The sequence below is a fragment of the Lynx rufus genome, unplaced genomic scaffold (genome assembly GCF_022079265.1).
Source record: "Lynx rufus isolate CCGP_SWC_20201006 ecotype Redwood Valley unplaced genomic scaffold, mLynRuf1.p SCAF_50, whole genome shotgun sequence".
NCBI lineage: Eukaryota > Metazoa > Chordata > Mammalia > Carnivora > Felidae > Lynx > Lynx rufus.
Window position 1 is genome coordinate 334,618 of NW_025814868.1, and position 25,829 is coordinate 360,446.

General features: G+C 54.3%; 1 protein-coding gene across 8 annotated transcripts in view; it reads right to left on the reverse strand.

Moving 5' to 3' along the window:
• Window positions 1-9,498, reverse strand: part of RNH1 (ribonuclease/angiogenin inhibitor 1) — a 10,967-nt gene extending 1,469 nt beyond the window's left edge. The window contains exons 1-8 of one of the 8 annotated variants that reach the window (XM_047100543.1): window positions 9,404-9,498; window positions 3,514-3,619; window positions 2,488-2,658; window positions 1,852-2,022; window positions 1,158-1,328; window positions 901-1,071; window positions 606-776; window positions 195-365 (exon numbers count right to left, since the gene is read on the reverse strand). In XM_047100543.1, coding sequence (XP_046956499.1) covers window positions 195-365; window positions 606-776; window positions 901-1,071; window positions 1,158-1,328; window positions 1,852-2,022; window positions 2,488-2,658; window positions 3,514-3,599 — 1,112 coding nt within the window. In that variant the 5' untranslated portion in view covers window positions 3,600-3,619; window positions 9,404-9,498. Of the gene's footprint in view, window positions 1-194; window positions 366-605; window positions 777-900; window positions 1,072-1,157; window positions 1,329-1,851; window positions 2,023-2,487; window positions 2,659-3,513; window positions 5,188-5,599; window positions 5,788-5,847; window positions 5,944-9,403 lie in introns of those variants that run through there. The other 7 variants (XM_047100544.1, XM_047100538.1, XM_047100537.1 and 4 more) reach the window with 7 other exon arrangements.
• Window positions 9,499-25,829: the final 16,331 nt, after the last annotated feature.

The window sequence follows — 25,829 nt, forward strand, 5'->3', positions numbered from 1 at the left end:
ACACAGCCGTGCAGGGCAGGGGCCAGGGGTCCCAGCGCACAAAGCAGGTGCCGCCAGGCCTTCGGGAGCCCGCGGGTTCCGGGAGTTGCCAGACGTGGCCGTCGGGAGTAGGGAGGGGCCCCGGGGGGACGCGCGGGACCCCGGACTTGGACCCATCAGACTGAGACGTGCCCGGCACGCCCGCGCTCGCTCACCAGAGCACCCGCAGCGTGGCGCTAGGCTGGCTCAGGCCCTGGCAGAGCTCCTGGACGCCGGAGTCGCCCAGCTTGTTGTCGCTCATCTGCAGCTCCACGAGGTGCTTGTTGTGGGTCAGCATCGCGCTGACGTGGGGGCAGCACGCGGCCGTGAGGCTACAGGACTTCACCCTGGGAGAGAAACAGCACTAGGGCCTGGCCACGCCCACACCTCCCTCCGGGGTGCTGAGGCCCCGCCCTCTAAGGACACGCGGCACCCCCTCCCGCACGCCTCCCCTGCCCGCAGGCACAGAAGCTGACCTGGGGCCTGGGCCCCGGGGCACCAGCACCACTGTCATCCCCGAGGTGTCCCCAGGCGCCACGCTCCTCACAGGCCCCCCCGTCCCCCGGCTGCCGTCGGGCTGCGCTCACCACAGGGACTGCAGCTGGCATCCAGGCTCCAGCAGGCTCTCACACAGCAGCCGGGCACCCTCGTCCCCCAGCGCATTGCCTGCCAGGCTCAGCTCCTTCAGGCTCTCCTTGGCCCTGAGCACTTGGCACAGGTCTCTGCAGCCCGTGGTGGTGATGTCACAGTCCCAGAGCCTGCAGAGCCGGGGACGCGTCACTGCAGGGCCCCCAGGGGACACACGGCCAATCTTCTCAGATACTCCCCACCTGCCCGCTGGGGCCACGGCTCTCTGAGGAAGCAGGGCGGGCGCAAACTCACCACAGGACCCTGAGCCGGGAGCTGGGGTGCAGCAGCGCGGGGCACAGTGTGGCGATGCCCTGGTCACCCAGCTTGTTGTCACCCAGGTCCAGCTCCTGCAGCGAGGCCTTGGAGGCCACGACACCGCACAGGTCCTTACAGCTGGCCGGCGTGAGGCCGCAGTTCTCCAGTCTGGGGGCACAGGGGGGCCGGCAGAGCTGGGAAGCCCCCGTGGTCCCGGCCCCCCGCCCCCCGCCCCCGCCAGACCCCACACTTACTTGAGCGTCTCCAGCTGGCAGGCAGAGTCCACCAGGCCCCGACACAGCGCCTGCACGCCAGCCTCGCCGATGTCGTTGTTGCTTACCACAAGCTCCTTGACGTGCCTCCAGGCCCTGAGCACTGCGGCCAGGGGCTCACAGCTGGCGGCCGTCAGGTTGCAGTACTCCAGCCTGGGGACAGGTGGGTGTCGGGAACTCTGGCCAAGGGAGCTCGGTCCGGGTCTCCTCTCCCACCCCGGGCTGCAGGGCGCATGAGACTAGAGGGCTGCTGGGCAGGGACAGCAGTGGCTAAGGGGCCATCTCCTTGCACGGTGGGCGCTCAGGGCCTCTTGGAAGCCGGCCGCCAACCACGAGCCCCACCCTGAGCTTGGGGGTCACTGGACCCGGGAGAAAGATGCCAGTCTCCCGATCTGGGTCTGCCTGCCTTCCTCCGTCGCTGAGCCCATCAGCACACTTCTGGTGGCCAGGCCGCCCCACACGTGATGTGGGGCTACAGGCCACCTTTCAGCTTTTGGACCACAGCCCCAGCATCACACAGAAGGACCATCGGCAGGTCCCCCAGAGCTCCCTCTTCAAAGCTCCCTGCAGCCAACACGCTGAGGCAAGGGCTTGCCCAGGGCAGTCCTCAGCCAAAACCACAGTGACCCGGAAGTGTAGGGCTGGGGGCGGCCTGGCCGGTGGGCCCCACACTCACTGAAGCTTCTCCAAGTGGCACTGGGGGTCCAGGAGTCCTTTGCAGAGCAGCTGCAGGCCCGTGTCCCCCAGCGGGTTGTCGCTGAGCTGCAGCTCTCGCAGGGTAGGCAGGGAGCGCAGCGCGTCGGGCAGGACCTCGCAGCCGGTGTTGGTCAGGCAGCAGTTCCGGAGGCTGGAGCACACCCAGCCAGCCATCAGCAGGGTCCCCGCCAGCCAGGCCGTGGCCCCCAGGGAAAGTGCCCCTCTGTCCTCAGGAGCCGGGGTAAAGCAGACACAGCACCAGCACCTCTCCCCCCACGCCCCCCACCCCGACCCCCTCGCCTGGGAGAGCCCTGGGCCTGGCCTTGCAAGAGGGCCGCCGCCTCCTCTGGGGTCTCCAGGCAAAGGAGTAGAGGGCAGGAGGGGATGCACCTCGGGGCCTAGAGGACACTGGGTCGCGAGCCCAGGAACAGGAGGCAGGGCCGTGGCGTGAGCAGACCCCCCAGGGGGACAGGGGCCCGAGGCAAGGCGGGAGGAGCCCCCACGCTCCCGGACCTGCTGCTGTCTCCCGCCCCCCTTCCCCAGGCTGACCCAGTAGGTCCACACCTGAGCTCGGGGTGGGGCAAGCACCCGGGCCGTGTGGATCATACAGGCTCACCTGAGCTTCCGGATCCTGCAGCTGGGGCTCTGCAGGCCCTGGAGCACCAGCCGCACCCCGGCATCGTGCAGCTCATTCGTGCAAAGGCTCAGCTCGGTCAGCGAGGGGTTGGCCTGGAGGGCAGAGCAGATGTCCTTGCACCGCACCTCCGTGAGGCCACAGTCGTCCAACCTGTGGACGGGAGCGTACGGGTCACCTCACGAAGCTTCCGCCGAAGACCCAGCACGGACACAGGTGACGTCTGGGCCCCCACACCCTCCACGCCGCACTGCGGGGGCACAGTCGGCACGTGAGAGCTCTCGTCTGCCTCCCGGGAGACACCAGACCGGCACCAGGCGGCAGCTCTGAGAAGCGCCACGGAAAGGGCACAGCACCTCGGAGGGGCCAGCCAACCGGAGGGGCTCGCCAGGACGGGCACGAACGGCAGGGGCCACCCCGACCAGTGAGAACTGAACGCCGGTGGGAGGAAAACCAGCTGTCGCTCACAGGAGAATGACAGCTGATAAATGTGAACGGAATGAGGGGATTAAAAATCCCCATTAGACAAAGGCCCAGTAACAACTGTTCTGGCAAGATCCACCGACGGATGACAAAACCAGGAGGTGAAAGTCTGAGCAGAAGCAGGATGTCAGCAGTCTCTGCGTATCTCACCCAAGATATTTACCAATTACAAAGAGGAAACAGGAACTCTGCAGTGGGGACAGCCGGCAGACGCCGCCCTCACAGGTGGTCACGGTGACCAGAGGTGACCGTTGGGTGCCACGGCAGTCGGTAGGATACGACATACCCCGCAGACACAACAGCATTTCTGCATATTCTCGTGAAAAACTTGTGACTCGGCCCTGACGGGAAGTCAGAAAGACTTCCCGGAGCCCGAGCAGGCTCAAGAGTCGGGTGGCCGAGGACGAGGAGGGACCATGTAAAATGTGCACCGTGCATCAGAAGCCCCGCCCACTGTGGTGCCGGGGGAGGCAGCAGCGGCCGGCCGGGGGTGGGGGCCCGCCTGCCGCCTCCGCGTGCACCCACCTGACCACCTGGTACTGCTGGATCAGAGGCAGGAGCTCCGTCCACCGGGCGTCACTCAGCTGCTGACACTGAATGTCGAGATTCATGGTTCGAGGTGAAGTGTCTTCTAGACAGAAGGTGGACGGAGAACACTGTAGCCAGACTCCCTCAGCGCCTGATGGGCCAGGGACCCCGCAGAGGGAAAAAAAGCCCTAGTAGGACCCCCAAGTGGGGGCTGACGGTTCAGAAGCCACGGCCCCTCCCTCGGCCAGCGAGCACCAGCTTTGTTTCCTTTCTTCAGCACCCTTATACGCCACAGCCTCCAGGAGCAAGATCGGGGGTGGGCGGGGGGAGGCTGCACCTGCTGGGCTCCCCTGACAAAGGCCACCGCAGAGCTTGGGGACAATGCTGTGGGGCCTCACCTCTCAGCCTCCCACGCTCAGCCTTTATGGGCCCCTCCTGCCCAGCCGGGCCAGGACCTGTGCTGGCCATCGGCAGCCCCTGCTTCTCACTTGCCTGGGTGACGCCACATTTAAGGACCCCGGCAGGTAGAGTACGGGGACCAGCGATCCGTGCCTGCGAGCTCAGCCAGCTTCTCCCCTCTCAGACAGAACCAGAGGGCTGCACTGGCTGGGCAGGCAGTGCCACAGCCCCACCTGGCCAGAGAACCCCCCACCCTGGCATTCCGGGACCCTGGGCCTGAGCTGCCTGTGCTCAGCTAACAGTTCTCCGAGGGGTAGCAGCTCCAGATGCCCCGGAAAGGGCTGAGTAGGTGGGGGGTGGGACCCCACCCACGAGTGGGTGGTGCACTCGTGGGTGGTCACTCTGGTGCCCATGTCCACAGTCCCTTTCTGGGGGCTGAAGACTCCAAACAGGCCGGGGCACATCCTCAGCCCCACCCTGGGTCAACCCAGGGCCACGGAGAAATCAGGCCATCAGGCAGGACTTTGGCAAAGCAGTCTGGCATGGGAGCAGCTCACCAGGGACAGCACAGAGCCTGAGTAAACGATTAACTGCCTGCTGATGCCGGAGCTTTAGGGGAGCACTGACTGTGGCAGGGGGGCCGCTGGCAGGCGAGAGCAAGGGCATCCTGCTGGGGTGGAGGCAGGGAAGGGAGCTGGGTTTCACTCAAATGCAACAGAAAGCCCAGGAAGGACCCACACCTGGAAACAATGAATTCCTGCTGCCTTCCAGAAAGGTCAGGACAAACGGGATGACTCAACCCCATGTGAGGCTCCTGGTGCCACGACACCCCAACTTCCTGCAAAAACTGCCTCATTCGTGTCCCTGGCCGAAGGCAGGAGTCCCCCCTCCCAACCCCGGCAGGTTCAGGGCCAAAGTCCCTGGGAGGCGCGGACCAGGTAAAGGCTCCCGCCAACCAGCAGGCAAGGTTTACGTGTGCACGTCCTGGCGGATGAGCCCGCGGAGGAAGCTGGCTCCCACAACCGTCCAAAGGAGGAACCCAGAGCTCGCCCAGCCCGCTGCCCAGGCCGCGTGAGCAAACCGGCTCCGCCCCCGCGGGTCCCAGGGTGTGGTCAGTAAACCCTGAATCCAGAATCCTTAGTCATCCCGGGAGAAAGGGAGTGGGAGGCGGGGCTTCAGAGGGACCCTCTCTCCGATTCCTGTCTGACATTCAGGGCCTGGGCTCTCCCGAGGTGATCTGCAGTGCAGAACAAGGAAACCCGAAGCGAGCAGCTGAGTCCCCTCCCCCCCCCCCCCCCCCCCGCCCAACACCCTCCTAGGGCTTGACCAGACCCTGGGAGAACCCCTTGGTTGGGCTGTGGCGCTAGAAGGACACTTCTTAACCTCTGTGGGCCACGGATCCCTTTGAGAACCCCAGGAAAACCTGTAATGCCCGCAAAGACGCCGTATCTCCCTGCTTCGCCCCGAATCAGGACCCCCACCAGCTCGGCTGCTCCCTAGGGTCCCAAGAGGGCACTTAGTGCTTTCGCGTGTGACAAATGGCCGCTGCGCAGGGCCGTGCCCGGAGGACAGGAGCCGGAGGGTTGCGTCCCCGGCCTGAGCCCACCCGAACCGGACCGGAAGGCTGGAGCGCGTCCCAGGCTCACTGAGCCCCAAGCCCGGCGGCCCCGCACCGCGCGGTTACCTGCGCGAGGCGCGGGGGGCGCCCAGGGGTGCGCCGGGGTCCGCACGAGGCCTCCCAGAGCCGCGGCCGCCGCCCTCCCCGCACGCCGGAGGCCGCGCATGTGTCCGGGGCCCGCGCGGGATTGCTCTGCGGGGCGGCGGCCTCTCGGGGCTCGCCCGCGGGGGCCCCGCGGAGGGTCCGGACGCGGGTCGCCCCAGCCCCCGCTCCCGCCCCCAGCCCGCCCCCGGCCCGCTCGCCGCGCAGCTCACCTCGGGCCGAGCCGCTGCTTCCGCGGGGGCCTGGGGCGTGGTCCGGGCCCTGTCCTGGGGGTGGGGCCACGTCCTGGGCCGCAGCCCGAGCGGCGCGACTCACCCGCGCGCCGCCACCCCGCCACCCCGCCTCGTCTCCCGGGGCACCCTAGCCCCAGACGGGGGCCCGCCCTCCATCCCTCGCGGGCAGCGTTTCTAGGCGAGAGCCGTTTTGGGAGCGGGTGCTCCGCAGGCAAAACCTAACTCGGGCACTTGCATTACAAAGAAGGGGAGGCCCGACCGTCAGGGCTTCTCTACAGCACCCCGACTCTGCCCGTGAGAACCATCACTGATGGGGAAAGGTCTTCAGGAGGACCTTGTTAAGGTTTTCAAACACGCGGAACAAGTCACCCTGTGTTTCAAAAAGCCCGGGGGGCGGCGCTTTACGCCTTGCTCTCGGCCCGCGTAGGCCACCTCCTGGGGCGCGCGCGCCTGGAGCTCGTGTGTCAGCTCTCCCGCTTGGACGGGCTGCGGTGATCCGTTCAAGGGCGTCCCTCACGGACCTGTACGCTCGTTAGATCAGGGATGACGGGTGCGTTCTCATCACACCGGCATCCGTCACCTCGACCACTGCTTACCGACCACCTACTGAGTGCCAGGCGCTATGGTGGGCGCTCGGGCTGCAGGCCAAGCAGAGCAACGTCTCAGGCCTCATGGAGCTCGCAGTCCAGTGTGAGTAAATTCATAGCATTTAGAATGTGGAAAGCGCAAAGGTGGGGAGGAGGGTGGATGATGCAGGATAAAAGCGAGTCAGGAGTGAGTGCTGGAGGGGCAGGACGGAGGTCACTTCCCCAGTGAGAGCAGGCCTCTTGAGGCTGAGGCCCAGAGGCTGCGGCAGGCCGGAGGGAGACGGGTTGGAGTGTTCAGTCGCACAAACATTGGAGAGTGCCCACTGCAGACCTAGCATGATCTCTGTGGCCACCAGGGGACAGCACAGTATGGGTAGGGGATGAGGGACCTGGGAGGTGGGGAGTCGGTCCTTTGAGGGGAATAAGGCGAAGGGTTATTCAATTTGGCGAGAATATTTGCCTGGGCCAGTCCTTCCTTGGGCAGCTTGCTGGGCACCAACAGACAAGGGGGTCAGGGCCACCACTGTGGGGCGCCAGGGGTCCCAAGCAGATTCGCCGAGGTGGGCCAAAGCAGAGCCCCCCGCCCCCACCCCCAGAGCAGGTGCAAGTTGTCAGGTTGTCATCAAGCGAAGGCAGCAGAGCAGCTCTCTTCCACCTCGATGCAGGGAGGTGAGTGGAGCTGGGAACTGGGTTTCTGAGTTTCTTGCAGAAGCTTCTGAAGACTGAGGGCGGTTGAGAGTGGAGGGGCCTCTGGGTGCAACAGTGTTCCAGCCAACTTCCACAGGATTTTGTTTGTTTTCTTCAGGCAAATACCCAGAAATGAAATTAAAGGATCGTTTGGTATTTTTAACTCTCTGAGGAACCTCCCTACTGTTCTCCAGTTACATCCCCACCCACAGTGCGTGAGTGTTCCCTTTTCCCCACATCCTCACCAATAAATCTTACCCATTCTGACAGGCATGAGGTGGCATCTCGTTGCGGTTTTGATTTGCATTTCCCTGACGAGTGATGGTGAGTGCTTTTCATGTGTCTGCTGGATAGCTGGTGTCTTCTTAGGAGAATGTCTGTTCAGGTCCTCTGCTTATTTTTAACCAGATTGCTTCGGGTTTTTTGTTTTTTGGTGTTGTGTTGTAAGAGTTCTTTATGTTTTTTTGGATTTTAAACCCTTATCAGATATATCATTTGCAAATATCTTCTCCCAATCAGTAGTTTGCCTTCTCATTTTCTTGATGGTTTCCTTTGCTATAAAACGATTTTTGTCACAGGAGCAGTATGTGGTCTTTGTAGAAAAACCAGAAGATACAGATAAGAAAATGAAGAGCCCTAATATGCCGCCTTCCAGACACAAAGGCTCTGACATCTCTGGATATGCTCCTACTTCTCTGAATGCACAACACACGTTTTCTTAACAAAAAACGAGATATTAGAAATGGTAGGCAGGATAATAACCAAAGATGACCATGTCCTGATCCCTACCTTATGTGGCAAAGAGGTCTTTGCAGATGTGACTGATTTAAAGGTTTTGAGATGGAGAGACTGTCCTGCATTACTTGGATAGGCCCAAAGTAATCATGAGGGTCTGTGTAAGAGGGACGCAAAAGGGTAAAAATGAGAGATATGACAATGGAAGCAGAGGTTGGAGTGGCTGTGTTTTGAACAGGGAAGAAGGCAGCCTCTAGAAGCTGGAAAAGGCCAAGAAGCAGATTCTCCCCTGTAACCCTCTGGAAGGAACCAGGCCGGTGGATAGTTCGATTTAACCCCTAGGGCCCATTTCCCACTTCCAATCTTAAGAGCTGTAAAATAAAAAATCTGTGGCAATGTGTTACAGCAGCAGTAGGAAATTAAAGCATTATGGAGCTCCTGTATTTTTAAGAGTACTTGTGTATACCCTGTATACGCAAACATACAGGTACACTAATCAGTATGTAATACAATCTTTTAATGACCACATTGTGCAACTGAATGTATCCAGTTCGCTCAACCAGTATCTACAGGCTGACATTGACTGTTTTCAGGTTTTTCAGGCCTTGCAGCATATTTTCCTACCTGGTTACCTTCCTGGCACACCATCCAAGAGGGTGGCTTGCCTGGTTGTGAGGTCCTTCCAACACACTGCCCACCTGGCGGCCTGAAACGCTGCAGAAGTCCACTGGCTTTCCCCACACTCGCAAGTCTCCACACCCGAGTGCCAATGATGCCAGCCCAATAATGCAAAGTGCCTAGATGCCCTTTTTAAATTTCAGCCAATCCTGACAACCCCGACTCCTCCGAGGTGCCGTCCCATTTACGTTTTGTCTTCCCCACGTGAGCCTTCCAAACAGCTCTCCCCAGGGTTGTCGGGTGACTTGACACGGGCAGGGTTGCCGGGCGGGGAGCTGGCCAGGCCCAGTATCCTGTGGGGTGACCCGGGCAACTCCCCTCTGCCAGGGCCGTCCTCCTTGGAGGGGCGGTTCTTTGGGGAACAAGGTCCAGGATTACTCCGGGGAAAATGTCGGCTGAGCCAGTCCCTGCTTGTGTAGCTTGCTGGGCGCCAAAAGACCAGAGATCAAGTCGGACCCCAACAAGGAAAGGACAGAACTACCAAGTCTCAGACCGCACAAGCGCACACCCATCGCCCCAGAGCAGGGACTCCCAGCGTGCCCCGGGAAGTGGGCCGGCGGCAAGGGCGCACGCGCGGAGGGCGCACACGGATGCCCTGACGTCATCGGGACGCGCGGACGCCCGCGGGGCCCCGCCCCGACCCCCAGTCCAGACGGCTCCCCCCACGACCCCGTCCCCCCCCCCCACAGCACCCCTGGCTCCAGCACCCAGCCCCCCAGTGTCGCTTCAATAGCGCACGTCTCTCCCGGGCAGCATGGCCGCAGCAGGGCCCGGCGCGAATCCACAGTCGACCCAAGGCCGGCGCTGGTAAGAGCTGACCTCGGGCGCGGACCCTTGCAGTGACTGACCTCCAGACGACGGACTGGGAGGCGGCCCACTTCCGACGGTGGGGGGCCTGGCCGGGGCGCCGCGTAGCTGCCGCGTCGGGACCGATGGTGGGGCGGGGTCTAGGCGGAGGGGCGGGACCTAGGCGGTAGGGGGCCGGGCCTAGACGGCCTCACTAGGGCCGGCGGGGCGGGGCTTCGTGTGGGGCGGGGCCCTGTCGGCGGGGGCGGGGCCTCGCCTGAGGCGGGGCCCGGGCAGCTTTTCTCCGAGGCGGAGCACCTGGTCTCCGAGGTCTCACGTGGCTGCAGGGCGGAATAGGTGGTCCCGGCTCCACCCTCACGGCTCCCCGCCCGGGGCAGAAGGCGCGTGCCGTGGCGTGTCTCGGACGCCGGGTCCAGGCAGTGACATTAACGTGATGGGGCTGGGGGCTCGGTTCGTAGGTTGTGTACGGCAGTGCTCTGCGGAGCATCGACTGCGCGTTAGAGCTGGAGAGTATACACGAGTAGAGAGACAGAAAAGATGATTTTGTAGGAAAGAGTGTTATTCACAAGGCGACGTTTGTAATCTGTGCGCAGTGTTTCATTTGTCTAACCCTGTCAAGAGCTGTTCTAATTCTGTGCCCCACTCAAGTGCATTCATTCAATAAATGTTTATTATATAACCCCTTGTGCCCGGTTGTGCCCGGCTGTGCTGTAGGTGCTGAGGGTTGGACATGGAGCAGACCAGGCAGAAATCCCTGGTGGAGGGAACCGTGGGAGCCGAGGCCCGGCCTGAGAGGGTTCCCTACGGGACCACGGGTTGATGAGGGGCGTGGCCAGGTGTCCACAGACTGAAACAAGTGGCGCTCAACCGGGGGCATAAAATTGAAAGCTGAGAGTTTTACGGAGGAGGGGAAGAAAGGTCTGGAAGCAGCAGTCAGGAGCAAGGAGGACAGGGACCCGCCCTCCAGGAGAGAAAGCAGCTGTGCTTGACAGGCTGGTAGGGGAAGCCGTCTCCGGCTCCCGGAGCAAAAGGGATGAGAGGGTGCTCAGGAAAAAACTGGCTTTTCTCGAGAACTTACTCCTTAAGCGCCAGGATTTTATTTTAACAGTTTTAATATGAATTGATTATTTAATTATACTACGCACTTTCCTGTTCTACAGACATAGCATACTGACCTTGATGAACTTTTCTAAAATTCGTTTCAGCAAACTTTGGGAGACCTTCTGTGAGCCAGCACCTCTGCAGGGGCCTGGGAGGAAGGAGGGGTAAGCAAGGCCAAGGCCTGCCACCTGGAGCCACACGTGGGGCAGCAGTGAAGGCCTCAGGGGTCACAGATGTCCTACAGGTATTACAAAGCTGGGTGGATGGGAGGAGGGAGAAGAAATCTGGACAGTTGTTTTTGCCGAAACATGGTGATACTCACGTGATATCTTAAGATTACGTGCTGGTGCCAGATGTACCCGTCTTGTTGTCTCTGTTTTAGTTCATTTCTGTGTTTATTGGGAAATAATAGTCTAAGACTGTTGGAATTGGGCCTAAAGTGAGTACATGTCTGAGCGGGGATCAGAAATGTTCTTACACGAATAGACATCACGAACTTTAGTCCATAAATGTTACAACTTACGTTTCAGGTGCTTATCCATGAATAAGTTGTGGACTAGTCCCCATTTCTCAGAATTGACATTTTGGCAGATGAGGTTTGCAAATAAGGGAACTATGTGTCAGAGTTGATCTTTGGCATTTTATTAAACTGCTCCACTGGTTGTCTTCAAAGGAGATGGTTGAGCACAGGGCCTGGAACCAGCTGACCTGGGTGTGACCTTGCCCTGTGGTGACCACGGGCAGACACTGTGCACCTCTAAGCTTGGTCATTTTCACGTGTGCACTAGTGCCACCAGCTACCTCCCTCCAGGTGGCGCGGGTTCCGTGACATAATGCAGGTCAGGGCACACACGCGTGGGCTCTAAACATTGCTTATGCGAGTGTGCAATGCAGAAACGGCCCTTTAGCTGGACTCTGGGTGTGAGGTTTCGACTTCATCCCAGGACACCGGACCGGCTCTCCCAGGTTGACTGTGGGAGTGGCTCCCTCGCCTACCACAAGAGTCACATTTTTGGAAAGCTGCTAAAATGGTCTACTTTCATTTTATTCTTTTCTGTGCCATAACCTCTTAGATTTGTTTCCTGAAATTCTTGTAAGGATAAAGAAAACTGTTTAAAACAAGGGTTTGGCCCTGTTTGGTCCCCTTTGTGACATCCATGCGGATGTGAGGACTTGGCTGCTGTGAGGACCAGTGAAGCTGAACTCGAAGGTCACCACCGCACGTGCGTCCCAGACAAAGGGGGCCACGTGGGATTCACCGGGACTTAGGTCTTTATTTTTGAACTCACCTGATTCTCCCAGCTAAGTCTTTATCTTCGTTCTTAAACTGAGTTCAGCTGCCTCGGGATCTTTGCTGTGTAGAGGCACCCCGGCTGCAGTTTCGTATCGTCCCTCCTGGAGGTGACCACTCTCGTCCGCTTCCAGCGTGCGCTGTCTTCTCGATCCAGCCCCAGACAGGCGTCCGATGGACATGCGTTCTCGGCCCCTTCCCACCTGCTCCCACCCTTATGCCTCTGTCCCCACCAGACTCCATGTTTCCTGAAGTCGAAAGCCTTTGGATTCTTCTTGCCACTTCCTCGAGCCCGTTGCAGGGTCCCGACATAGAGGGTCTCAGGAAACAGGAGCGGAGGGGCTGAGGAGGGAGACCCCAGTGTGTGTTTCTGAGATGCCATCCCAAAGAGACTGTAGTGCCACCAGCCAAGCAGTCAGACACGCTTAACCAGACGCGTCTTTGGGTGGGGCCCCTGTGGCTTTTCTACTTTCGTAAACATTTTCCGTTAGAGAAATACCTTGCTTATTGAAACACCAGACACAGAAAAGTGCACGTGGTGGACGCAGGGAGCACGCTGGATTTCCCCAGCCTCGCCCCCGGTGAGACAGAAGCCATTCAGAGCGAGGTAGCGGGTGTTTGAGAACTGAGCTGGATCTGCGGCTGCTCTGCGTTCCCGTGTGAGCAGTTACGTAACTGACAGCCTTCACCTTACGCTAGAGAGGGCCGGCCGGGTTGTGTTCTCCACTTTCCGTAGAGTACCCTCTGATCTGAGTTCTGTCATTTGGCGGGAGGAAGTTCACGTTGAAGCAGGGGTAGGGGAGCCTTTGCATACCCTGGTCAGCTCCTTGCCCTGAGGGAGAAGATTTGGGCTTTAGGGAGCTGATTTCAGTCCTGTAGTAAGGAAGCAGGCCAGTCACGGGGGGCAGTGCGCACTCCGAGAGTCCTGCGTTCCGTGCTGGCAGGGTGGTGTGGGCGCAGGAGTGACCTCCTCCTTCCTGCACGTAAACACTACAAGGATTAGACATTCCTATAGGGTCAGACCCTGAGCCAGCCTCTGAGAACCGAACAACATTAAAAACAAGAGCCTGCCCACAGGAGCTGGTGGGACAGCTGTGCAGTGGTGGGCACCAAAGGCCTTGGTCAGTTACCGTGGTGAGGCCAGGCAGGCGGCTTCGGACAGGAGGTATTTGATGCCTCCATACCTAACGTGGTACGGAGCAAAGCGTATGCAAAGGCACGGGGGTTTCAAATAACCTCTCTTCTGATCTCATTCTGCCTGTTTTTGAGATTTATATAAATGGAATTTGGGGTGCCTGGGTGGCTCAGTCAGTTAAGCGTCCGACTTCAGCTCGGGTCATGATCTCACAGTTCATGGGTTCAAGCCCCACATCAGGCTCTGTGCTGATGGCTCAGAGCCCAGCACCTGGTTTGGATTCTGTCTCCCTCTCTGTCTGCCCCTCCCCCACTCACATGCTGTCTCTCTCTCTCTCTCTCTCTCTCTCTCGAAAATAAATACCAAAAAATTAATAAAAATAAATTATATATTGCATAATATCTTTTCTTTGCTGAACAGCTGTGTGAGTAACCGCCATCATTTCGTTGTGAGCGGCAGTGGTCTGTGGTCCACACTGTATTGTTTTCTACCGCGTGGACAAACCACACTCTACCTACCCGTTCCTTCTTGGTGTACGACTCTTTCCAAACCAGTAGGTTTTCGCATTGCTGTGAATGTACGTGCCGTTTGCTGAATGTATGTGAGCGTTTCTGTTGAGTGGGAGGGGACTGTAGTTTCGGTACCAAGGTTGTGGTGGCCTCTCAAAGTTAGTTGGGAAATGTTTCCCCTTTTCTGTCTTTTCAAAGCATTTGTGTAATATTGGTGTTAATTATTCCTTAAATGTTTGATAGAATCTGTTAGCGAATTCTTTTATTTCTTTGTAGGAAGTTTTTACATCGTGGATGCTCTTTCTTTAGTAGTTCTAGAACTACCTAGACTTTTCTGTTTCTTCCTGGGATGGTTTTTGTAAGATAACTGTCAGCCGTGTCAGGTTTGTTAATCTTTTTGTTGTTGTTGTCGTTCATCTACACCTTTCGTGGATTCTTTTGTCTCGTCGAGTAGTTGCTAAGAGAGGAGTGTTGGCCCTCTGGCCACGATCGTGTGTCTCTTTTCAGTTCTGTTAGGTTTGTGCTCTTCTGTCTCCAGACTGTGTTACGAGCGCCATGTTTGAAGTCATCTTAGCATCCCAGCAAAGAGATTCCTTCTCCTTGGAGATGCTCCCTCTCTGTTAGCAAGCCCTCCTGCTCAACAACAGACCAACCGCAGCAGTGAAAACCACACACAGGCAAAACCACTTAACTCATGCTCGGACTGAAACCCATTTTTCTGATTTCTTTTTGCACTCTGTTGAGGCATTGATGAGGATGTTCTGCAGTGACTGGAACATTCCAACCGCCAGGCTAGAAAAGCCCTGATGTCAATGGAATGCCTAGAAGACCACACCTCACGTGTCCCCTCCCCAAGCCGTGACCACACACTGAACACATACCGACCCTGCCCTGATGGTGCGCTCCCTGCCTGCCCTGAACCTTTCCCTGTGAAACTGGAGGTGTCCATCTTGCTGGCAGAGAGGTTGGTTGGTAAGGCCTGAGCCGCCCCTCCCCTCACGGCCAGCACCCAAAATAAATCTCTCCCTCTCGCTTTTCTTTTCTTTTCTTTTTCTTTTTTTTTTTTTGACTTTACCTATTTATTTATTTTTCTAATATAATTTATTGTCAGATTGGCTTCCATACAACACCCAGTACTCATCCCAACAAGCGCCCTCCCCTCCCTGTCTCTTTTCTGACCCCTCGTCCCTTGAGTTACTGGCTTCTCTTGCTATGAGTTTAGCCAAGTGTGGTCGGCAACAGTATTGGCAAACCTGGAAGGACTGTGCCTTCCATTTTTCCAGCCAGCTGTCTGGGGTGGTTGTGACCGTGGCTGTGCACCTGAGCTTCCCCTGTGCATCTCCTGACTTTGCGGCTATGATCCAGCGGTGACATTTCTCTCTTGTGAGGCTTGTCCCAGAGTTGATTCTGTTGGATAATTCAGCCATGCCAGCATTTTTTGGGATGGTGCTTACACGGTATGCTCCTTCCCATTCTCTTACTTTTAACATTTCTAGATTCTTTCATTTAAGGTGTTCCTTGTAAGCACAGTGTACTTGACATTTGGTGGGGTTTCCCAGTCTGATGATCTCTCTTTTCATTGGAAAATTTAGACTGTTTACATGTAATCACTGATATATTTTGGGCTTTCTGTTGTATCTGCCTATTCTGTTTCTGTTTCTCTCTCTCTTTTTTTCTTTTGCCTTTTTCTGGATTTTTTAAATTATTTTCTCTGGTTCGGTAGTTTTGCATTCTTTTAGTATTATTTTAGTAGTCACCCGAGAGATTATATGTACGTCTGTGACTTATTAAAGCTTAATAGAAGTATATACTTCAGCACTTCCTGGACAATACAGGAACCTTAGGGCATGTTTGTCTCTATGTGTGAATAATAATTAATTATTATTAACTCATGCAGTCAGTATTCATTTAGAATTTTGTTGCTCTTCAATCTTGGCATCTTCCTACTTCCGTCTGGGGTTACTTTTTTTTTTTCTGCCTGGAGAACCCCTAGTATTTCATTTGACGTGAGTTTACCGGTGATGGATTCTGCCAGAGTTTTTGCTTTTCTGAAAATTTCTTTGTATGTCCTCTCTTTTTGAAGGATATTTTTGCTGAGTATAGAATTATAGCTTGGCGGTTCTGTCAGCGATCTCAAAATGTGACTTCATTGTCTTCTGGCTTTTATACTTTCTGTCCGTTTTATTGTCACTCCTTTGAAGATAGTGTGTCTTCACAGGTGTTTGGAAGAATCCCTCTATTTTCAGTAGAGGTTTTGTTGTACTGTGCCTCAGTGTGTGTTGTCCATCTTGATGCTCATAGTGCTTCCAGAATGTACGGCTTGATACCCTTCATCAGTGTGGGGAAATTCTCAGATTTCTTATTTCTTTAGATATTTTGGATGCCCCTTCTCTTTCTGATCACATGTGTGACCAACCTTTCACTCTGTCCCACATGTTTCTTGCACTCTTTACTAGAGTATGTATCCTTTTGACTCTCTGTTTCAGTCTAGGTAATTTCTTTTCACCTGCCTTCTAAATCACGAATTCTCTCTTTCTCTGTATCAAATCTGTTGTCAACCCCATCCATTGCGTCCTTAAATCTAGTTATTCTGTTTTTCTCTTTCAGAGTTTCCACTTACTTTTTTGGTTTTGTTTCCAGGTCTCCCCTTAACCAAATTAATCTTGTCTTTTGACAATGTACTTGATTGAGTACGTTAAGTACAGTTGTTTAAAGTCCTTATCTGATAATGCCAGCATCTACGTCTCTCTTGGGTCATTTCTGTTGCCTGTTCCTTTTCATCACATCTTATGTCCTGGTATGCCAAATTACTTTTGATCGAGTGTTGTATATTTCCTACTTAAGAAATCCTAGAGAATCCGATGATCGGCTGATGCATCAGATAACCTGTCTTCTGTCAGGGCAGACCGTTAGGCCAGGAGTGCCCGTGATCCCTGGGTCATCCTAATCCTGGTGGTGAGTTGGGGTCACTTGGAAGTTGAGCTCCAGTTCATACCGTGGCCGGTCCCTTTTCTGCTTACTCTCGATCTGGGGTGTAGCCCTTCCAGGACCCAACCCAAAGCCTGGAGAATGTAGTGGGGCCCATCTTCCTCAGCACGGTTCCTGAAATCCACTCTTTTCTCACATCCCTGGGACTCTGTAGAAAGTTCCAGTCAGCCTGCTGGCTGTTGTCTTCTGAATCAGCAGATGCTTCTGGTGATTTATCTCTTGGGCTGAGCCTTCTTCTGGTTCTTACCCTCACAGTTCCTCACTGACTTGGTAGCAGGTTAATAGGTTTGTGTATTTTGTCTTAATCCAGTGCCTAGCTCTAATTCTCAGGGGCTTATCTGAGCCTCTACTCACCATCTCAGGTTATGGGACCACCTTCCTCATTTCAAGATTACAAAATGCAACCTGTACTTGGGATTGTACTCTAAGTCCTTGGGAGACCCAGAAATAGGTATTTCTGAGAAATAGATATGACTCACATCATTTATACCTTTGGGAGTTATTGATTTAGGGTTAGCAACTCAGAGTAGACCCCAGGTATCTAGGCTGGAGTTGGCTCATACCCAACTTCTTAGGTTGGAAAGGAGACCAGAAAGGGGATTAAATTTTCCGTTCAGGACACAAGGAGTTACTGAAGATGTTAATGACACCGACATGTAAGAAACATTACATTGATTTACTGTCCCAACTAAAATCAGATCTGCTCCGAGCTGCCACTTGCCAGGGTGCAGGTGCTCTGCACAGGTGGACCACTCCAGTTTCGGTGCAGCATCACTGTGGTGGTCGGTCAGGGGACCTCATGAAGCCATGGATCCCCCCAACTCAGGATGGGAAAGAGGAAATGGAGGCGGAGACAAGTGCGGCCCCCTGGTTGGGTGCCTGGTTGGGTTGGAGCCTGTGGCACTCTCCACTGGCTTCCCCTTGGTGCCCTGGTGGGCTTCTGGGGCACAGCCCCATCCTCTTGGAACCCCTACCATCCCTTCAAATCCCCCCACTTCCCTGGGCCCCCCCTCATCCCCTGGGAGCCATCCTATCCCCCCCAGAGCCCTGCTTGTTCCCCAGGAGCTACTCCTCCCTCTGGGAGCCCCCTGTCCTTCTGGAGCCCCACCTCATCCCCCTAGGAACCCCCTATCCCTCTGGAGCCCCCCAGTTCCCCCAAAGTAACCTGTCCCCTGGGAGCCCCCAGGGTCCAGTAAGGGTAGAAGTGGGACAGTCGGGCCTGCAAGTTGTACAGACTGCCTCTCAGCCCCTGACACACAGCCCAGCTTGGCTCTGTCTGAGAGCAGGGGACCCCTCCGGAGTAAAGGTCATGGTGGTCTGGACCGGGATGTCCAGTGGGCTTTTGGAGGCACGGGTGAGTGGCAGTGGTGAAGGGCTGGCAGTCAGGGCGAGAGGAAGGGGCACTCCGGGTGTCAGCCGTGGTAGCTGAGAGCGTTGTCGGGCCGTTTACCGAGTGGGAGGGCCAAGCAAAGCCACCTTGAGGTGGGGTAGAGTTACTTCAGGCGTGGTGATTTGGGGATGCCCACGAGACACCCAGAGATTTAGCCGACTGGCCTTTGAGACAGCTGGGTAGAGACTGACCACGACCTGGTGCGTATTTAACCCTGTGGGGAGCAGGCCCAGAGCGGACTCCTGGACGGGCCTGTCCTTCACTGTCAGCCAGAAGGGAAAGCTCATCATGGGGGCCGGGCCAGTTGCTCGTGGCTCAGGGAGGCCGGGCGAGAGTGTCGGTTTGGCCTGAAGCCAGTGGGGCTCGGTACCCCTCACTCGCTTAGTGCCCCCGGGGCCCCAGAATAGACCCAGAATGGCTCTGTTGTCACATGTTGTGAACTTTGTCGAATTAAAGCATTTTGATGGGCCTCTTTCCACTCCGGCATCTCCTCTGTTACGCTCCCCCTCTGGCCAGGAAAGCCAAGTCAGGAATATGCCGTCTAAAGTGCATTTGGACAGAGGCACCCGGGTGGCTCAGTCGGTTGGGCATCCGACTTCGGCTCAGGTCACGATCTCGCCGTCTGTGAGTTCGAGCCCCGCGTCGGGCTCTGTGCTGACAGCTCGGAGCCTGGAGCCTGCTTCGGATTCTGTGTCTCCCTCTCCCTCTGCCCCTCCCCTGCTCGTGCTCTGTCTCACTCTCTCTCAGAAATAAAAATATTAAAAAGAAGTAATGAATATGCCCTTGGATTGTTGCACGATTCAATTAATGGAGACAGGAGAATAAAATGAGCACCTTGGGAAGAAATGTGTCACGGAACCAGAGGATCTAGCAGGTCTCTGTGTATCGGGAATTTGGGTCATGCTAAAGGCCTTCCGCACGAGGGAAGGCTGGACACTCGAACAGTGACGGGCAACGGGGGAGCCGCCTCGGGAAGAAATAGTACCCTTCCTCACGCCAGCACGGCAGCAGGAGAGCGAGACTAAAAAGAGTTAGAAGACGAGACAGGGTAATGTTTTTATACTGTGGGGTTTGGAAGGTATTCTCAAGCAAGATACAAAGCCTGAAGCAGTAGAGGGCAAGAGGACAGATTTGCCCAAGTAAAAGTTAAAATCTTTGATGCCGCCTAGTAAAAAATTAAAAACCCACGACCAGTCAGAATGAAATACTTGCAACATGTGTAACAGCAAACTGTTGGTCTCCAGAGTACCAACCAAGAGCTATAAAGCAGTACGACAAAACCATGTAAAAAGGACAACGAGACCTAAGCCACGGTGCACAAAAGAGATGTGATTGGCCGAGAGACTTTGCAAGGCCCTCGCCTCTACTGGTGCTCAGAATGCAAATTAAAACCACAGTAACACATGACCTTTTGCTCATCAGCTAAAATTTCAAAGGCTGTCGCTGTTTGGGGTTGAGAGGCTGGGGAGCTGCCGTTGTCGGGCCCTGGATGAGGTGGGAGTCCACGCTTAACCGGCCCGAACGGGACAGCTCGGCAGCGTCCGTCAAAATCCACAACTCCTGTGTACTTTTATAAGCAATTCGGTTTGGCGGGGGGCGGGGGGTCTGTCCTAAGGAAGGACACGGAAGGCTGTTCGTCACCTCACTGCCGGTACCAGAGAAGAGTTGGGAACAGCTTTGATGCCCAGAGGCAGGAGGGTGGTCGGTGTGCCAGCACCCGGCGTTGAGAAGGAGAGCCCCTTCAGGTGTTACTTAGCGAGCACAGGAGGATCGCGTGATGGCCTTGGTTACAAAGAGGCTGGACCGGCTGGAGGAGAGAAAGGGAGGCAGAGGCGCTACCCAGAGCTGAGCGGCACCCAGCACCAGCACCCCTCGGGCGCTGCGGGTCTGCAGGAGGAGGCCCCGTGCTGGGGGCCCGTCACCGGCAGGCCTGTTGCCCTCTGGCTGAGAGCCCGGCCAGGAGCGGGACCCGCGGCTCCTCCCTTCCTTCCGCCTCGTAGCTCCTGCTGGTGCCTCCCTGGCAGAGGCCAACCAGAAGCTGAAGGTCGGGGAGTCGGGGAGACACGGTTTGTCGCCTTCTTGCCTGGGACTCCGAGGTGAGCACCAGAGGAGCCAGGAGCCAACAGAAGGCTGGCCCCGCTGATGAGGTCAAGGCAACCCTGTAACAGGGAGTCCCGGGTGCCAATTACGGATGAGGAACACCGTCCCGCAGCACACGGGAAGTGAAGAAGCCACGTCACGGGACAGGACCGGGGTCGTGGTCTGTACAGGAAGGCGGTGCCTGCACGTGTGCGTGTAGACACACGCACGTGCGTAAGCATCAGGGAGGGGCACGGGGCTGGTGGCGGGCGTGCGCTCCGGGCCCGCAGCCGCCGTTCCCACGGCACCTGCTTCCAAGACCAGTGTGGGGCCGGGGAAGGACGGAGCGCAGGCGCGGAGGCAATCTTTGAGGGTGGTATTATTTTACTCGGGTTGTGTGAATATTTAACAATGACACTATGTTAATTTATTACTGCAATTTTTAAAAATACAAAAATAAAACATGAAAACGTTTTTTAATTTTTTTTTTCAGCGTTTATTTATTTTTTTTTGGGACAGAGAGAGACAGAGCATGAACGGGGGAGGGGCAGAGAGAGAGGGAGACACAGAATCGGAAACAGGCTCCAGGCTCTGAGCCATCAGCCCAGAGCCTGACGCGGGGCTCGAACTCACGGACCGCGAGATCGTGACCTGAGCCGAAGTCGGACGCTTAACCGACTGCGCCACCCAGGCGCCCCTGAAAACGTTTTTTAAACAGACATGAAACGGGTGCCTGGGTGGCTCAGTCGGTTGAGCGTCTCACTTCAGCTCAGGTCATGATCTCACGCTCTGCGTGTTCGAGCCTCGTGTGGGGCTTTGTGCTGACAGCTCAGAGCCTGGAGCCTGCTTCAGATGCTGTGTCTCCCTCTCTGTCTCTCTGTCCTGCCCCTGCTCATGCTCTCTCTCTCTCGCAAAAATAAATAAACAAAGGGGTGCCTGGGTGGCTCAGTCGGTCAAGCATCTGACTTCGGCTCAGGTCATGATCTGATCTTGCGGTTCGTGAGTTTGAGCCCCACACCGGGCTCTGTGCTGACATTTCAGAGCCTGGAGCCTGCTTCGGATTCTGTGTCTCCCTCTCTCTCTGACCCTTCCCCTCTTGAGCTCCGTCTCTCTCTTTCAAAAGTAAATAAACATTTAAAAAAATTAAATAAGTAAACATTAAAAAGTAAAAAGTAAAAAAAAAAAGATATGAAAGATACTAAGGACTCAGTGAATTTGTATGAGTTGCTGTGGGTAGAACATTGTTTCAGATTAGGAACTTTTATTTTGAGGGGTTTTTTGTTTTTTTGCTTTTCTCCTTTTCAGTTTTTTATTTAATTTGTAGTGAGTTAACACAGAGTGCAGTATTGATTTCAGGAGTAGAATTCAGTGATTCATCACTTACACACAACACCCAGTGCTCATCACAAGTGCCTTCCTGATACCCATCACCCATGTAGCCCCCCCACCTCCCTCCATCAGCCCTCAGTTCTCTATCATTAAGAGCCTCTTCCGGTTTGTTTCCTTCCCTCTTTTCCCCTGCCTTCCCGTATGTTCATCTGTTCTGCTTCTTAAATTCCACATATGACCGAAATCATATGGTATTTGTGTTTCTCTGACTTATGTCACTTAGCATAATACCCTCTAGCTTCATGCACATCATTGCAAATGGCAAGATTGTGTTCTTGTTGATGGCCAAGTAATGCTCTGTTCTGTATATAAACCACATCTTTCTCCATTCATCAGTCAATGGACGTTTTGGCTCTTTCCATAAATCAGGAGTAATTGTAAACATCGGGGTGCATGTGTTCTTTCAAATCTGTATTTTCGTATTCTTTGGGTAAATACCTAGTAGTGCAATTGCTGTGTCATAGGGTAGTTCTATTTTTAGTTTTTGAGGAACCTCCATACTGTTCTCCACGGTGGCTGCACCAGTTTGCATTCTCAACAAGAGTGTAAGAGGTTCCTCTCTCTCCGCATCCTCGCCAACATCTGTTGTTGCCTGAAGTGTTAATGTTAGCCATTCTGACAGGTGTGAGGTGGTATCTCATTGTGGTTTTGATTTGTATTTCTCTGATGATCAGTGATGTTGAGCATCTTTTCATGTGTCTGTTGGCCATCCGGATGTCTTCTTTGGAAAAATGTCTATTCATGTCTTCTACCCATTTCTTCACTGGATTATTTGTGTTTTGGGTGTTGAGTTTGATAAGTTCTTCATAGATTTTGGATACTAACCCTTTATCTGTCATTTGCAAATATCTTCTCCCATTCTGTCGGTTGCCTTTTAGTTTTGCTGATTGTTTCCTTTGCTGTGCAGAAGCTTTTTATTTTGATGAGGTCCCAGTAGTTCATTTTTGCTTTTGTTTCCCTTGCCTCTGGAGATGTGCTGAGTAAGAAGTTGCTGCGGCCGAGATCAAAGAGGTTTTTGCCTGCTTTCTCCTCGAGGATTCTGATGGCTTCCTGTCTTACATTGAGGTCTTTCATCCATTTTGAGTTTATTTTTGTGTGCGGTGTGAGAAAGCGGTCCAGGTTCATTCTTCTGCACGTCGCTGTCCAGTTTTCCCAGCACCCCTTGCTGAAGACACTGCCTTCATTCCATCGGATATTCTTTCCTGCTTTGTCAAAGATCAGTTGGCCATTCGTCTGTGAGTCCGTTTCTGGGTTCTGTATTCTGTTCCATTATCTGGGTGTCTGTTCTTGTGCAGGGCCATACTGTCTTGATGATGACAGCTTTGTGATACAGCTTGAAGTCCGGGATTGTGATGCCTCCTGCTTTGGTTTTCTTTTTCAAGATTGCTTTGGCTATTCGGGGTCTTTTCTGGTTCCATACAAATTTTAGGATTGTTTGTTCTAGCTGTGTGAAGAATGCTGGTGTTATTTTGATAGGGATTGCACCGAATGTGTCGATTGCTTTGGGTAGTATCAACGTTTTAACAATATTTGTTCTTCCAATCCACGAGCATGGAATGTTTTTCCATTTCTTTGTGTCTTCAGTTTCTTTCATAAGCTTTCTGTAGTTTTCAGCATACAGATCTTTTACATCTTTGGTTAGATTTATTCCTAGGTATCTTGTGGGTTTGGGTGCAGTTGCAAATGGGATCAATTCCTTGATTTCTTTTTCTGCCACTTCATTATTGGTGTATAGAAATGCAACCAATTTCTCTACCTTGCTTTTATATCCTGCAACTTTGCTGAATTCATGTGTTAGCTATAGCAATTTTTCGGTGGAACTTTTTGGATTTTCTACTTAGAGTGTCATGTTGTCTGGGAATAGTGAAAGTTTGACTTCTTCCTTGCCCGTTTGGATACTTTTATTTCTTTTTGCTATCTGATTGCTGAGGCTAAGACTTCAGTATTATGTTGAACAGCAGTGGCAGGAGTGGACATCCCGTCTTGTTCCTGACCTTAGGAGGAAAGCTTTCAGTTTTTCCCCATTGAGGATGATATTAGCTGTTGGTCTTTATATGGCCTTTATGATCTTTTTTTTTTTTTAATTTTTTTTTTCAATGTTTATTTATTTTTGGGACAGAGAGAGACAGAGCATGAACGGGGGAGGGGCAGAGAGAGAGGGAGACACAGAATCGGAAACAGGCTCCAGGCTCTGAGCCATCAGCCCAGAGCCTGACGCGGGGCTCGAACTCATGGACCGCGAGATCGTGACCTGGCTGAAGTCGGACGCTTAACCGACTGCGCCACCCAGGCGCCCCTGGCCTTTATGATCTTGAGGTATGTTCCATCTAATCCTACTTCGTTGAGTGTTTTTATTGAGAATGGATACTGTATTTTGTCACGTGCTTTTTCTCCACCTATTGAGAGGATCATATGGTTCTTATCCTTTCTTTTATTAATGTGTATGACATTAATAAAACAAATTATAAATAAAAGAAATTAATTGATTTGTGAATATTGAACAACCCCCGAAGCCCAGGAATAAATCTCATTTGATCATGGTGAATGATTCTTTTAATGTACTATTGGGCTCGATTTGGTAGTATCTCGTTGAGAATTTTTGCATGCATGCTCATCAAGGATACTAGCCTGTAACTCTCCTTTTGAGTGGGGTCTCTGTCTGGTTTTGGAATCAAGGTAGTGCTGGCCTTGGAGGAGTTTGAAGTTCTCCTTCCATTTCTATCCTTTGGAACAACTTGAGAATAGATATTGATTCTTCTTTAAATGTCTGGTAGAATTCCCCTGGGAAGCCATCTGGCCCTGGACTCTTTGTTGGGAGATTTGCTTTCATCAACATCAGTCGAGTAAATCTGAAGATCATTTGGCTTTACGAAACAATTCACGGGGCGCCTGGGTGGCTCAGTCGGTTGAGCGTCTGACTCTGATTTTGGCTCAGGTCACGATCTCGTGGTTTGTGGGTTTGAGCTCCGCATCGGGCTGTGTGCTGACCGTGTGGAGCCTGCGTGGGATTCTCTGTCTTCCTATCTCTCAAAAATAAATAAACATAAAAAAAAATGAATGAAGTTGGTTTGCCCGTCCTGATATGGAATAATTTCCAGGAAATACGAAGTGTGTTTACAGCCCGTTAGCAGTGTGCCTGCTGCCCCTCCCTCTGCAGGGCCCGTGTGTCTGTGCAGAGAACCTCCAAGGGGTTGCTGCGTATCCGCTGTGTCCCCCACACGCAGCCTCAAGGTCACACGTATGTGCAGACGCGCTGAAGCCTGTGCCTCAGACTAGCCTGGTTATCTGTGGCAGGGGTTACCGTTTCTCTCGTCTGACTTTGTCTCCCTTCATGGTGAAGCTCGTTTTCCTGAGCCTCTTTCGTTTTATTTCTTCCTTTCCTTACCTGAAATCCGACTCCTTTAATAGGCCGAAGTGTCCACCCTCATTCATGTTCAGCTTGTCTACTCCGGTCTCACACACAATTGACAGACACACCAAGGGACCTCCCTGGGCCGTCCTTTTGACCTCTGTCTCCATTCGAGCCCATATGTGAGTTGTCTGCTATTTGTTGTTTTTACAATCAGAAAAAAATCGATTCCATTTTTGCCCAGCAGTTTGGTGCCCCTGCCCCCTCCCTGCGTCTCAGTTCCTTCTTCTGGAGAGACAGAAGCTTCCCGCTGTTGGGGATTCTTTCTTTCTTTCTCTTATTGAAGTTACGTGGACACACAATGTTACACAGTTCCAGGAGGACAACATAGTGATTCCACAATTGTGTACAGGATAGGTGTGTGATCACCATCTGTCCCTGTACAGAGTTTTTACAGTATCGTCGACCGTATCCCCTGTGCTGCATTTCTTTTATAGCTGGGCATTTGCGCGGCCTCATCCCCTCCCCTGTTTTGCCCATCCCCCTCCCCCAACCTCCCCTCTGGCCCCACCCATTTATTTTCTGCATTTAAGTCTTTTTTCTTCGTTCATTTGTTTTGATTCTTTAGATTCCACACGAGTGAAAGCATACAGTGTGTGTGTTTCTCGGTCCGACTTATTTCACTTAGCATAATGCCCTCGGGGGCCATCCGTGTTGTTGCAGATGGCCGGATTTCCTTCCTTTCTATGGCTGAGTAATCTTGCGTCGGCTCCGTCTCCCACTCGTCTTACCCATTCGTCCGCGCACGGGCACTGGGCCGCTGCCACCACTTGCAGCTGTAAGGTCTGCTACAACAGACTTGGGGACGCACGTCCTTCCCAGTTAGGGTGTTTGTTTCCTTGGGTCGATACCCGCAAGCGGACTCACTGGCTCCTGCAGCAAGTCCACGTTTTAGTGTCGGAGGAACCGCCACACTGTCGTCCACAGCAGCCGCACGGGCTTGCGCTCCGCCACCAGTGCGCGACCGTCCCCTTTTTCTCCACACGCCCACGTTGCCGCGGATTCCGACGAGGGCGGGCCCTTGACCTGCTCACTCCGGCGGCGGAGAGGCACGGGCAGGGGGTAAAACCCGGTCTCACAGCCTGCCAGCCAGAGCAGACCCTGGGAGTCCAGGGACGGCTGGCATCCCGTCCGATCTTGCAGGGGCAACCGGCCTGGACCCGCACTGGCACTGAG